This window comes from Psammomys obesus, unplaced genomic scaffold (assembly GCF_907164565.1).
Source record: "Psammomys obesus unplaced genomic scaffold, mPsaObe1.curated_primary_1811, whole genome shotgun sequence".
Taxonomy (NCBI): domain Eukaryota; kingdom Metazoa; phylum Chordata; class Mammalia; order Rodentia; family Muridae; genus Psammomys; species Psammomys obesus.
Genome location: NW_026592368.1, coordinates 752,710 through 765,875, shown reverse-complemented (window position 1 = coordinate 765,875; position 13,166 = coordinate 752,710). Strand labels below are relative to the sequence as shown.

At 45.6% G+C, this 13,166-nt stretch overlaps 1 protein-coding gene and 1 pseudogene across 1 annotated transcript in view; both read right to left on the bottom strand.

The window, feature by feature from the left end:
* Window positions 1-2,205, bottom strand: part of LOC129681249 (zinc finger protein 431-like) — a 7,520-nt gene extending 5,315 nt beyond the window's left edge. The window contains exon 1 of the mRNA XM_055613155.1: window positions 2,097-2,205. Within this exon, the coding sequence (XP_055469130.1) occupies window positions 2,097-2,099 (3 nt within the window). The 5' untranslated portion in view covers window positions 2,100-2,205. The remainder of the gene's footprint in view (window positions 1-2,096) is intronic.
* A 3,894-nt stretch (window positions 2,206-6,099) lies between these two features.
* Window positions 6,100-10,977, bottom strand: LOC129681272 (double homeobox protein 1-like; annotated as a pseudogene).
* Window positions 10,978-13,166: the final 2,189 nt, after the last annotated feature.

The window sequence follows — 13,166 nt, the reverse complement described above, 5'->3', positions numbered from 1 at the left end:
AAGGAGAGGAAAAAGGAAAAAAGAGGAAGAAGGAAGAGAAAGAGGTAGAGAAAGAGGAGGAAGGAGAAGAAGAAAAAGGAAGAAGAGGAAGAAAAGGAAAGAAGAGGAAGAAGAGAAAGAAGAAAAAGAGGAACAAGAAGAGGAAGGAAGAAGAGGAAGAAGGAATCAGAAAAAGGAGGAAGAAGGTAGAAGTAGAGGAAGAGAAAGAGAAGGAAGAACATGAAGAGGATGAGGAAGAAAAAGAAGGAAGAGGCAGAAGAAATAACAGAAGAAGAAAAAGAAGGAAGAAGAGGAAGAAGGAAGAGAAAGAAAAAGGAAGAGGTAGAAGAGGAAGAAAAGGAATAGGAAGAAGGAAGAACAGGAAGAAGGAAGATGAAGAGGAAGAGGGAAAAAGAGGAAGAAAAAAGAGAAAGAGGTAGAGGAAGAGTAGGAAGAGGAAGAAGGAAGAAGAAAAAGGAGGAAAAGGTAGAAGAGGAAGAAGAGGAAGAAAGAAGAGGAAGAAGAGGAAGAAAAGGAAGAAAGAGGAAGAAGGAAGAGGAAGAACAGGAAGAAGGAAGGGAAGAAGTAGAAAAAGAGGAAGAGGAAGAAGAGGAGGAAAAAGGAAGGAAGAGGAAGAAGAGGACAAAGAAAAGAGGATGATGAAGAAGACAAAGAAGAGGAAGAGGAGGAAAATGAAGAAGAAGGAAGAAAAAGGAAGAGGAACAAGAGGAATAAGTTGAAGACAAGGAGGAAGAAGAAGATGAAGAGGAGGAAGAGGAAGAAGAGGCATAAGGAAGAATAAGAGGTAGAAGAAGAAAAGGAAGAGGAAGAATAGGAAGAAGGAAGACGAAGAAGAGGAAGATAAAGGAGGAAGAAGAAAGAATAGAAAGAAAAAGGAAGAGGAGGAAGATGAAGAGGAAGAAGAGGAGGAAGAAGAAAGAAGAGGAAGAGGAGGAGGAGGAAGATTCCCAGCTCAAAGGCTGAGAAAACATTTCCCACAGGAAATGAGTTGAGTCTTCTGTGCCATTTCTTCATTCTATTTCTATTACATTGTTTACTGTGGGTGGTGTCTGTGTGTGTGTCTGTCTGTCTCTATGTGTCTGTGTGTGTGCATGTGTGTGTCTGTGTGTCTATGTCTGTGTGCGTGTCTGTGTGTGTGTCTGTGTGTCGGTCTGTGTGTATATATAAATGAAACAGTTAACGGAGACCTCACATACATACCATATAACACAACACAATATAACATGTATTACATGATGACGTTCTCTATAACGCATCATTCACAACTGCGTGACTGCGCGTACTCGCCAGCAGGGGGCGCCAAAGGGAATCGAACCCGGGACCTCCGGAAGAGCAGCCGCCATCCCTCGGGCCCCTTCCGCCTCCCTCCTTCCTCTTCCTCCCCGAGGCCAACGCGAGTGCGCAGGAGGGGCAGCAGGAGGAGGCACGGGAGGAGGAGAAACAATGGTACTTGGGTCCCAGCATCCCGCCCCGCTGCGCATGCGCCGACGCAGCCCAGCCTGCAACACGACAGCAGGTGCCAACGCGGCCCCACCCACAAAATGGCGGCGCTCGGAGGCCGACACTAGCTCCCTCGCCGCTGCGCATGCATCGCTGAAGCGGCTCCGCCCACAAAATGGCACCACCGGGCCCGAAGCTCGCTCCCTCCCCGCTGCGCATGCGCCGCCAGAGCGGCTCCATCCACAAGATGGCGATGCGAGGAGGCCCGACGCTCGTTCCCTCCACGCTGCGCAAGCGCTGCAGGAGCGGCCCAGCCCACGACACGGCGGCGCGAAGAGGCCGGACGCTCAGTTTCCTTCCCGCTGCGCATGCGCCCGGCGCGGAAACGCCCACAAAATTGCGTCACTCTGAGGCCTCCCTCCCTACCCGATGCGCAGACGCCAGCGGGAGCCCGCCCACAAAAGGGCGGTGCTCGGAGGCCCGACGCTCGCTCCCTCGTCACTGCGCATGCGCCGGCGCGGCCCCGCCCACCCCGCGGAACCCGGAAGTGACGGTAGGGCCCCCCCCCCAGCCGCGGAGCCACGTGAGGTCGCTCCGCTCAGCCTTCTCCTCCTCTTCCTCTTCTCCTTCCTCACCCTCCTCCTTCCCGCGCTCACCATGTTGTCACCGCGGCGAAGGCTCCGAGCTCCAAACGCGGAAACACCTGAGCGCGCTCGGTGGCGGGAGCCGAACCCGTGAAGGGGCGCGCAGAGGAACACACGCGCTCTCCGCACAGGAGGCCCCGCCCCCTCGTCCTGATTGTCTCCCCACAGAGGCCCCGCCCCCCCGTCCTGAGTGTCTCCCCACAAGAGGCTCCGCCCCCTCGTCCTGATTGGCTGGACCCTCCAATCAGGTGCTGGGGGCTGAGTAGAAGAGGTTCTGTGTGCTCAGTGGGAGAGTGCTGGGGGCTGGGTAGACGAGGTGCTGTGTGCTCAGTGCTTAGGGTGGATGAGGTGTTGTGTGTTCAGTGCTGAGGGTGCTACAGGGGAAACCTCCCAGCTTGGAGAGACTGAAAGGGACAGAGAGAGGGAGAGAGAGAGGAAGAGAGAGAGAAGAGGGAGAGAGAGGGGGAAAGAGAGGGGGAGAAATGGGTAGAGAGAGAGAGGAAGGGAGAGGGAGAGAAAGGGAGAGAGGGAGAGAGAGGAGGAGAGAGAGAGGTAGAGAGGGGAGGGGAGAGGGGGAGAGAGAGAGAGAGGGAGGGAGAGAGAGAGGGAGGGAGGGAGAGAGAGAGAGAGACCATGTATGCATATAACCTAGCACTCCTGCTCAAATGTAGTCCATGTAAGCTCTGTATCCAAGTGGGTACCATACTAAGTGGAACAGGGACTATTTTGGACATGAACTCAATGGCTGGCTCTTTGACCTGCCCCCTCCCAAGGGAGGATAAGACTTGCTAGGCCACAGAGGAGGACATTGCAGCCAGTCCTGATGATACCTGATAAGCTAGGGTCAGTTGGAACAGGAGGAGGCCCTCCCCTATCAGTGGACTTGGAAAGGGGTAGGGAGGAGATAAGGGAAGGAGGGTGGGATAGGGAGGGAATGAGGGACTGGGCTACAGCTGGGATACAAAGTTAAATAAACTGTATCTAATATTAAAAACTTAAAAAGTGGGACATAAAACAAAGTTCCTAAAGATGAAACACAAAATGCTGACAGTTTTCTGTTTGTTTGAAGACAGGATTTTTCTGAATAATTTCGGCTGTCCTAGACTCTCTTTGTAGAACATCCTGTGCTCGAACTCAGAGATCCACCTACCTTATATTCCTGAGTGCTAGGACTGCAAGTGCTCACCAACAGGCCTAGCTGCTGATAGTTTATTTTGTTTTAGCGTTTTATTTTTGTTGTTGTTTCATGCACTACATTCCAACTGCAGTTTCCTGTTCCTCCACTCCTCCCAGCCACAATCTATCCATCTCTACCTCACCAATCCAATCTACCTCACCTCTCCTTCAGATCCACTGCTTCATTATTTTCAATAAAAAAAAAAAAATCTGATGGCATAACAAGTTACAATAAGACTAGGAACAATCCCTCACATCAGAGTTGGTGAAAGGAATACATGAGGAGAGAAAGTCTAGCTAGAGCAGGAAAGAGTCAGAGACTCCCCCCACTCTCACTGTTGGAAGTCCCTCAGCAACATCAGGCTAATAATCATAAGGTGTATGCAGACAACCTAGCTCACAAGACTCATAGAATATTTATGTTTTTGTTCTTCAATCTCTGTGATCCCCTATGAGCCCAATTGACTCAGTGGGCCATGTTTTTGTTGTGTCCTTGATATCTGTGGTTCCTACAATACATATTCCCTCATTTGTGGGGTTCTCCTGGATACATCATTGTGTTTGGCTGTGGGTCTCTGCATCTGCTCCCATCAGATGCTGGGTGATGTCTCTCTGATGACAACTGGGCTAGGCACTCATCTATGATTATAGCAGAGTATCTTTCATTGACATTTTTTTTTTTTTTTTTTTTTTGCCTGTCATGTTTACACATATCGTGTGTCTCTAGGCTGTCATGACTCTGGTTCATGGTTATCCAGGCAGTGTCAGGCATGGACTTCCTTTCGTGGTGTTGGCCTCAAGGTGTTTTCTTGAGTGTATTTAATATTGTTGGGTTGGAGTTTTCCTTCTAGTATCTTCTGTAGGGCATGATGGCTGCATATATACTGGGTATATAGTAGTCTGGGTTGGCATCGATGGTCTCTTAGGGTCTGCATGATATCCACCCAGGCCCTTCTGGCTTTCATAGTCTCTGCTGAGAATTCTAGTGTGATTCTGATAGGTCTACTTATTATTTTAATGATGTTTTGGTATTAGCAGTGTCATGCATAGAAGAGTTAATTTTCATGGTGACATCCCCATATAAAATGGAATCTCCGTAACCTAAGAAAATGAAAAATGAACACAAACTTTAATGTCTGTTGAGGGAATTGAGACAAAGAAGGGACTAATTTGAGGTAAAAATAAACTATATATAAATTCTTCAAAAATTAAAATACTTGTAATTCAATTATGATATTTTAGGATATAACTGCATCAAAAAAGTTAATTCCTAGTCCATCAATATACCCAAAATTTATGTAGCATTTTGACTTTGCATGATGATGAATATTTTTTCTATAACTCCTCATATGCCAATTACTGTTGTTTAAGTGATTTCTGAATGAATTACATAACATTATTAAAAGCAGAAAATTTGGTAGTTCTATGTGAAAGATAATTATATGCATAGTTTATTTTCCCTCTAACTCTCTCTTTATAGGAAAGGATTTATGAGAATGATTTACAATCTGTGAGTCAATTAATTCAACAGTGGATGGCTAAAATAAAAATGGAAAATCGAGGAATCTATTAGTGGCTTAGTCCATGAGGCTTGTTGGCTCAACTCATCTTCATATACACCGAAATCCTCAAGACGAAGGTTCTATAGTCAATGAAGAAATAGACTTGCTACCAAAGCAAAAGGGAACAGGTAAAGAGTAAAACATTACTTCTTCCATGTCCTTGTAGAGGTTTCCAGTAGAAGATGAGGCAAAGATGAGTGGTTGGTTTTGCAGCATGAAGATATGGATTAAAGGTGTGTTTTTCAGCCTTTTAGATCCAGAAGAGAAGTAGAGCAGACTAATTCAAATAAGGAAGAGTACTTCACAATTATGTCCTTAATTTTGGTGTTTTGCTTAATTCCATATGCAGTCAAGTTAAAAACCAAGACTCATGATCACACCTCTTTTCAGCTTGAAGAATAATCATACCTCCTCTTTACATTAACTTCCAAATGAAAAGAATAACCAGGTCATAGTAATGCCTAAAAATAATTTAATGACACAGAGTACAATTGCAAACAAATTACATATTTATCCTGATCATAATTGAAGCTAACATTATATAACTGTCCTTCAAAAAACGTCCAGGTTAGAAACAACAAAGTCCAGGTTAGAAAACAACTCTCCACCGCCTCTGCTGCCACCCCACAACACCTCCCTCATAAGGCAACCCACATTAAGCACAAGGATTCACCTCCCACCCACTACATGTGTGCAGGGGGCCTAGGTCCAGACCAAGCATGCTCCTTATTTGATGGCTCAGTCTCTGAAAGCCCCCTGGGGGCTGGGTCAGCTGTTTCTGTTGGTCTTCTTGTGAGGTTCCTCGCACCTCTAGGGTCTTCCATCTTTTCCCCAATACTTACTCAGGACCCCTAGAACTCTGCATCTTTCTTAGGTGCAAGTCTGAACATCTGTCCAAGCTCATTTCTGGCTGGAGTCTCTGAGACAATGGTCAGGTTAGGGTCCAGGCAACGGGGTTTTACAGTCCCAATTCTAGGGGTTCCCAATGGGGTCAAATATCGTCCAACAGAGCCTGATATTATTCTTCCGTGAGAGGAGCCTCAAGTATTGGTTCGATCTGCTCCCATGGGTCATCTGGGTCCAGAGTGGCTGGTCCCTGTTCCTCGACTTCCGCTGTACTCAGCAGTTGATCCAGGAAAAGCTGGGCAGGGCAGGAGTTGCTGGCTTCTGGGTAGGCCTCTGTGGAGAAGGTGAGCTAGCTTGGATGTTGGCATCAACGTTTCTGCACACACGCCTCCTGCAGAACCCGGTGTCAACAAGCTGTCCCGGGAAGCCTCCTACTCAATGTCACACGATGCTCCAGGAGCCCTTTCTGGGCCAGGAGAGGCAGCCAGGTCTTCACCTTTAGCTGTGCTGCCTCCAGCGCGGCCTTTCTGCCTGGCCTTTCTTTTCTGGAACCATATGTGGATGGTGTCCTCAGGCAAACCTGTGCTCAGGGCCAGTCACGCCCTTGTGGCATAGTCTGAGAATGGAGAGGTCTCAAAAGCTTGCACTAGCATGCTGATCTGTGCTGGGCTAAGCCGTGTTCGAGGCCTTCTCTGTTATGAGGGCGGGCCTCTTGCTTGCTGCACCCTGGCGCCAAGCTCTTCAGTAGGCTATTGGGAGGCTTCATGGCTGGAGCCTGCGGTGGTCTGCTTTGGGTTCTTCCCTGACACGCCAGTTCTATTTCTGTGGTTTTGAAACCAAACGCGGATGCGGGACTCCGGGAGTCCGAATTCCCTGGCCAGTTCCTGCCTGGCCCTGAATCTGGGGTAAGGTGACTTGGAGAAAGCTGAGAGGAAGGCCTCCTTCTGCCTGGCCTGCCAGTCTTTCGACGCTGGGATGTCTTGTCTGTACTGCTGTCACCCACATCTCCCTGATCTTTCATCCTGTTGAGGATACTTTGACAGGAGGCCTTCCTCTCCAGTGTCTACTCAAAACAACTTCAATAGATTCCAAGCTGTGGCAAGAGCGGGCAGAGCGCCACTGCTTTCCCTTAAATACCATCCTGTGGCCCCGCCCAGTCTCTTGAGGCTTCCAGTGACAGGCTAACCCATGGGAGACCCCCGGACCCCTCTTCCTCTGGGTTTTCCCATACTCCATCCTAATGCAGCCTTTCCAGAAACTTGTGGCCTTGAGCTCTACCCAAATTCCCCCGCATAGCTCCCTACCTGCTCCAAGTTTGGCCTAGAGTTAGTTGATAAGAGAGCCCAAGGCATGGCTTCCGCTCATTAGACAAGAAGAAGGGGCAGAAGCCAGAAGTAGGCTTTTCCTACTTTCATGAGGTCAGTTACTCAGCTCTGGTTAATGCTCTAACATGAATCAGGCTAGAACATATTTTGTATTCTGCCTGTGCTGTCTGCCTTACGTTCCATTTAGGTTTGGGCTCCGGCATTAGATGTCTTTATTTTTAATATTAATTTTTATTTTTTAATATTAATTACAGGTTATTTACTTTGTATCCCAGCCTTCGCCCCTCCCTCATTCCCTCCCAACCCCACCCCCTCCATCATCTACTTCCTGTCCCTTTCCAAGACAACTGCTAGGGAAGGTCCACCTCCCCTTCCATTTGACCCTAGCTATCAGGTATCTTCAGGACTGGCTGCAATGTCCTCCTCTGTGGCCTAGCAAGGCTGTTCCTCCCTCGATGAGCCAGGGAAGGTAATGGAGCCAGTCACTGAGTTAATGTCAGAAATAGTTCCTGTTCACCCTTCTAGGGAAATCCACTTGGATACTGAGCTACCATGAGCTACATCTGACTACATGGGCTACATGGATGGTTGTATCCATCCATGGTCCTTGGTTGGAGAAACAGTCTCATAGAGGACCCCTGTGCCCTAATATTTTGTCCTTGTGGATCTCCTGTCCTCTCCTGGGCATACTACACCCCCTTTTATCATATGACTCTCTGCACTCTACTGAAGGTTTGGTTATGAGTCTCAGCATCTGCTTTGATACGCTGCTAGGTAGAGTCTTTCAGAGGCCCTCTGCAGTAGGCATATGATTTCAACAATTTAAATATGGTTAGGACACTGCAGGATGTTCTTAGACGCAGATAACACATAGACCCTGTTTCTTATTGCATTAGTTCTTCTGTTTTTAGTGAGATACTGAAACCAGTAATACAGTTATTGAAAGATGTGCATCAGTTCTTATCATTTATTTGATTTCATGCTGGTTTCTTGGATCTATTTTAATAAGTACAGATTGTGCTGGCAATATTTATTTGTCGCTTGTGACATTTGGGTGTGTTTATCCTTCACTTCAGATTGAAATATTAGCATTCCTCCTACTTTTTCCAGTCATTATCATTTTCTTACTAAGTACCTAACTTATTTTTCTTCAATATTTATCCTTAAATACTTGTGAGAAACTATGGATGATACAGACATCTTAGTCTAAAAAGAACATAAGATGAAGAAAATTTGTGATTGTGTTTTTATAATCACTCACTTCACACATTGTAAAAATAATTTTCATCAGAAAATAACAAGAATAACAGATTTTTAAATGTCCAGTCCTGTTACCAGGACATTTTCAAATCCATGTGTTTAAGTGTAATGGATATCCTGAATAATGTTGAATTATTTGTCAGTAAGCTTCCTGTTCTTCAGGCTGAGTTCTCTGTGTCTAAGTAAGGGGCAATTTTGTGTTGATTGAAACACAGCTTTGCTTTATTATCCAGAATTGCACTGAAATGTGACTTACTGAACCAGGTTTTTCTATGCCTTTTCATTACATACAGTTTCATAATAAACAGCTTCTTCTATTATATACTCATTGCATTTTGTTAATCTGAAAAAAAAAAACAAAGTCCCAACAAACTATTTTTTGAAGCATTTAAGTTAATAGAGAAGGATTTCTCACACACCCTAATGATTTTAGAGCATGGTAAGCAGGTGGTGAGCACACTGACTTAGATGCATGGATTGATTACAATGATGGCTCTACTCAAAGATTAACCATGAAAGGAATTAAAAAAAAGGCTAAGAGCAGAAAAGTGCAAATAAAGGACTTGATTATTTTTACTGAAATTAAGTAGGTAATTTGGAAATGAGGAATGCAGCAGGAATATTGTTTTTTTTCCCAAAATGATAAATAATCTGATTGTGTAGGGTGCATTAATCATATTGTTCTGCATGTACAATATGTTGGGGCTGTCCAGGCACATTTCTGGCTGGATCCTCTGAGTCAATTGTCACATTAGGCTCCAAGCAAGGAGGTTTTACAGTCCCAATTCTGTGGGTTCCCAATGGAATCAAATATCGTCCAGCAGAGCCTGATATTTTTCCATGAGACAAGCCTCAGGTGTTGGTTCGATCTGCTCCCATGGGTCATCTGGGTTCAGAGCAGCTGGTGCCTCTTGCTCAACTTCCATTGTGCTCAGCAGTTGATCCAAAAAGAGCTGGACAGGGCAGGTGTCACTGGCTTCTGGGTAGGCCTCTGTGGAGAAGGTAGACCCCAGGATGTCTTGTCTGTACTGCTGTCATCCACATCTCCCTGATCTTCCATCCTGCTGAGGATACTTTGACAGGATTCCTTCCTCTCCAGTGTCTACTCATAACAACTCCCAGGACAGTGCAGGCTATGGCAAATGCATGCAGGGGCCCACTGCTCCCCCTTAAATACTGACCTGTGGCCCCTGCCCACTCCCTTGAGGTCTCCAATTACAGGCTAAACCGTGGAGGAACCTTTGCTTCTTACCTGTGAAACCCCTCCCTCCTCCTGCAAATTTTCCAGTACCTCACCATAAAGCAGCCTTTCCAGAAACAGGTGGCCTTGTTCTCTACCCAAATTCCACTGCTTAGCTCACTGCATGCACCTGTATTGGCTCACAGGGAGGTTGAGGGGAGAGTCTAAGGCATGGCTTCTGATGATCTGGCAAGGAGAAGGGGCAGAAGCCAGGAGCAGTCTTTGCCTACTTTAACGAGGTCATTCATTCAGCTCTGGCTAATGCTCAAGGAGGAATCAGGCTAGAACAGAACTTGCATTCTGCCTGTGCTGTCTGCCTTAAGTTCCTTTCAGCTTCAGGCTCCCGGTGTACGATTTCAACAATTTAAATGCGGTTAGGACACTGCAAGCCTGACCATTTGGGCATATAGGAGACTTATACTGCAGAGAGACTCCCGAATTATTTAAGTGCTCCATCAGTGGCAAGGCAAAGAAGGTGTCAATTTCCCTGTTGGCCAGTCTGATTCCACCCATTTAATCCACCATACGATTTGTCTTACTGGAAAATTTTAGATTCCTAGAAACTGTTTATGAACCTTCAGAAGTGGATATTTTGTATCCTGAGACTTGGGAGAGGATACTGAAGTTATCTCCTGAATTTCAATGAGCACCACTCTTTGCTGCTATTAGTTTGGATCTCTGATCATTAGGCACTGTTTTCTAGAACACACATTTTTCCAGTATTGCCAAATGTGTCCTTCCTTGCTAAGGGTGCGGCTTTGCCCTAGATGTAGGGGAACAGTAACTTAAGCTGAGCAATTCTACACCCTGCCGTAAGTTGCATCTCCTATTTTACATACGCCATGACTTTAATTTCTTCCTTGCACTCCCAATTTACAGTACCTGGCTGTACAATAGATCTTGTAGTAGTTATTCTGCTTCTTCCCGAGATCCTCTCTACCATCCCTGTATGCACAGGTCCGTAAACACCTGTGTATAGTTTGTAACATAGAACCCTTGGATATAGGATCAGAGGTTTATCTGTAGCCAGATGCAAAGCTGCTCTCTCTGAAGTGGTGTGTATCAAATCTGAAATCCTCAGTTAAGATTTTCCTGCCTGCCCATTACCTCCTGGCTGCCTGATGGGAGACGACTGGTATTGTTGGCTGAGGGGCCTCGGCCTGACAGGCCCCTCCATTGGTTTTCCAATGGCAAGAGGTTACCCTCTATGTCCCTCTTGGAGCAGTGATCCCTAGACCAGTGCTTTTCCTTGCCACAGCTGCCATGAAACCCCGGGAACCTCTGCATTCCCTTTTAGCCAGAATCTGCTTGTTCCCTTCTGTGAGTAAAGGGACCACTTGCCTCTGTGTTACCACACCTATTTTGTGTTCTAGAGATTTGAACCTTACAGAGTTTTTGTACATGGCTGGATTCACCAGAAATAGTTCACCGGATATTTTGAGAACTGGGGACTCTAGCTCTAGCTTGTCCTGTAAGGTCGGCATGATGCTCCTGAGAGCCAATAGCGGTTGTCTCTCAATCATTCATCTCTTGGGGCTCCTCCTGCTTTTCATGCTCCAAATGCTCTCCTACATGCGGTATTTGCAGTCTCATGAGCCAAGATCGGCATCAGTGCTTGTCTGGTGTCAGTCTGGTACTGCCCTCTTTAGAGCTGAACCCAATCTCTGTAAGAAGTTGGTGAAGGCTTCTCCAGGGCCCTGAATTACATTCGTGAATGAGGTGGTTGTTTTGCAGAGGCTCCTCAATCAGATCCCAGCACTCTTAACCCTGCAACATGACATTATACAATGACTTCATCATCAGATCAAATTGGTTGTCATAAATCAGCATAACAACCTTCACCAAGCAATAAGAAGGTACAGAGATACACGAAGAGGAATTCAGGCTCAGGCTCCAGCATATGATTTCAACAATATCAATATGGTTAGGACACTGCAGGAGGTTCTTAGATGCAGAAAACACACAGACCCTGTTTCTTTTTTATTTTAATTTTCATTAATTACACTTCATTCACTTTATGTCCACCTCAAAACCCCTGCCTCCTCTCGTCCCAATCCCACCTTCAATCCCCCTTCTCCACACATGCCCCTCAAGTCCACTGATAGGGGAGGTCCTCCTCTCCTTTCTTCTGATCCTAGTCTATCAGATCTCATCAGGAATAGCTGCATTGTCTTCCTCTATGGCCTGGTAGGGCTACTCCCCCATCAGGGTGAGGGGATCAAAGAGCAGGTCAATCAGTTAATGTCAGAGATAGTCCCTGTTCCCATTACTATGGAACCTGCTTAGACACTGAACTTCCATGGGCTACATCTGTGCAGGGGTTCTAGGTTATCTCCACGCATGGTACTTGGTTGGAGTATGACCCTCAGGAAAGACCCCTATGATCAGATATTTTGCTTCTGTTGCTCTCCTAGTGGAACACCTGTTCTCTCCAGATCTTACTATTTCCCACTTCTTTCACAAGATTTCACACACTCTGTCCAACAGGGGGCCATAAGTCTCAGCATCTACTTTGATAGTCTGCAAGGCAGAGTCTCACAGAGTCTTTCACCCTCTGTGGCAGGTTCCTAACTTGTTTCCTGTTTTCTTCATCTTCTGATGTCAATCTTCTCTGCCTTTCAGTATGGGGATTGAGCATTTTAGCCAGAGTCCTCCCTCTTGATTTGTTTCTTTAGGTGGACAGATTTTAGGAGATTTATCCTATACTATATGTCTATATGAGTGAGTATATATTGTGGGTGTCATTATGCTTCTGGGATAGCTCACTCAGGATGAACTTTTTCAGTTTCCACAATTTACCTGCAAATTTCATGTTTTCCTTTTTTTTTATTGCTAAGTAATATTCCATTGTGTAGATGCACCACAATTTGTGTATCCATTCTTCAGTTGAGGGGTATATGGGTTGTTTCAAGCTTCTGGCTATTACAAATAAGGCTTTTACAAACATGGTCGAGCAAATGTCCTTATTGTGTACTTGAGCCTCTTTTGGATATATGTCTAGGAGTGGTATGGCTGGATCTTGAGGAAGCACTATTCCTAGTTGTCTGAGAAACCACCAGACTGATTTCCAGAGTGGTTGTACAAGTTTACATTCCCACCAGCAGTGGAGGAGGCTTCCCCTTTCTCCACAATCTCTCCAGCATGTGTTGTCACTTGAGTTTTTGATCTTGGCCATTCTGATGGGTGTAAGGTGAAATCTCAGGGTCGTTTTGATGTGCATTTCCCTGATGGCTAATAACGTTGAGCATTTCTTTAAGTGTTTCTCTGCCATTGAACATTCCTCTATGGAGAATTCTCTGTTTCGCTCTGTTCCATATTTTTTAATTGGACTACTTGATTTGTTGCTTTTCAACTTCTTTAATGTTTCAGCACAGATTTCAACCAGACCTTCAAAGAAGTGGTAACTCTTCAAAATATTCCACTAAACAGAAACAAAATGAACACTACCAAACTCATTCTATAAAGCACATTCACATTGGTACCTAAACCCCACAAAGACCCAACAAAGAAAGAGAATTTCAGGCCAATCTCCCTTATGAACATTGATGTAAAAATACACAACAGAATACTTGCAAACCGAATACAAGAACACATCAAAGATGTCATCCATTATGACCAAGTAGGCTTCATCCCAGGTATGCAGGGGTGGTTCAATATATGGAAATCCATCAAT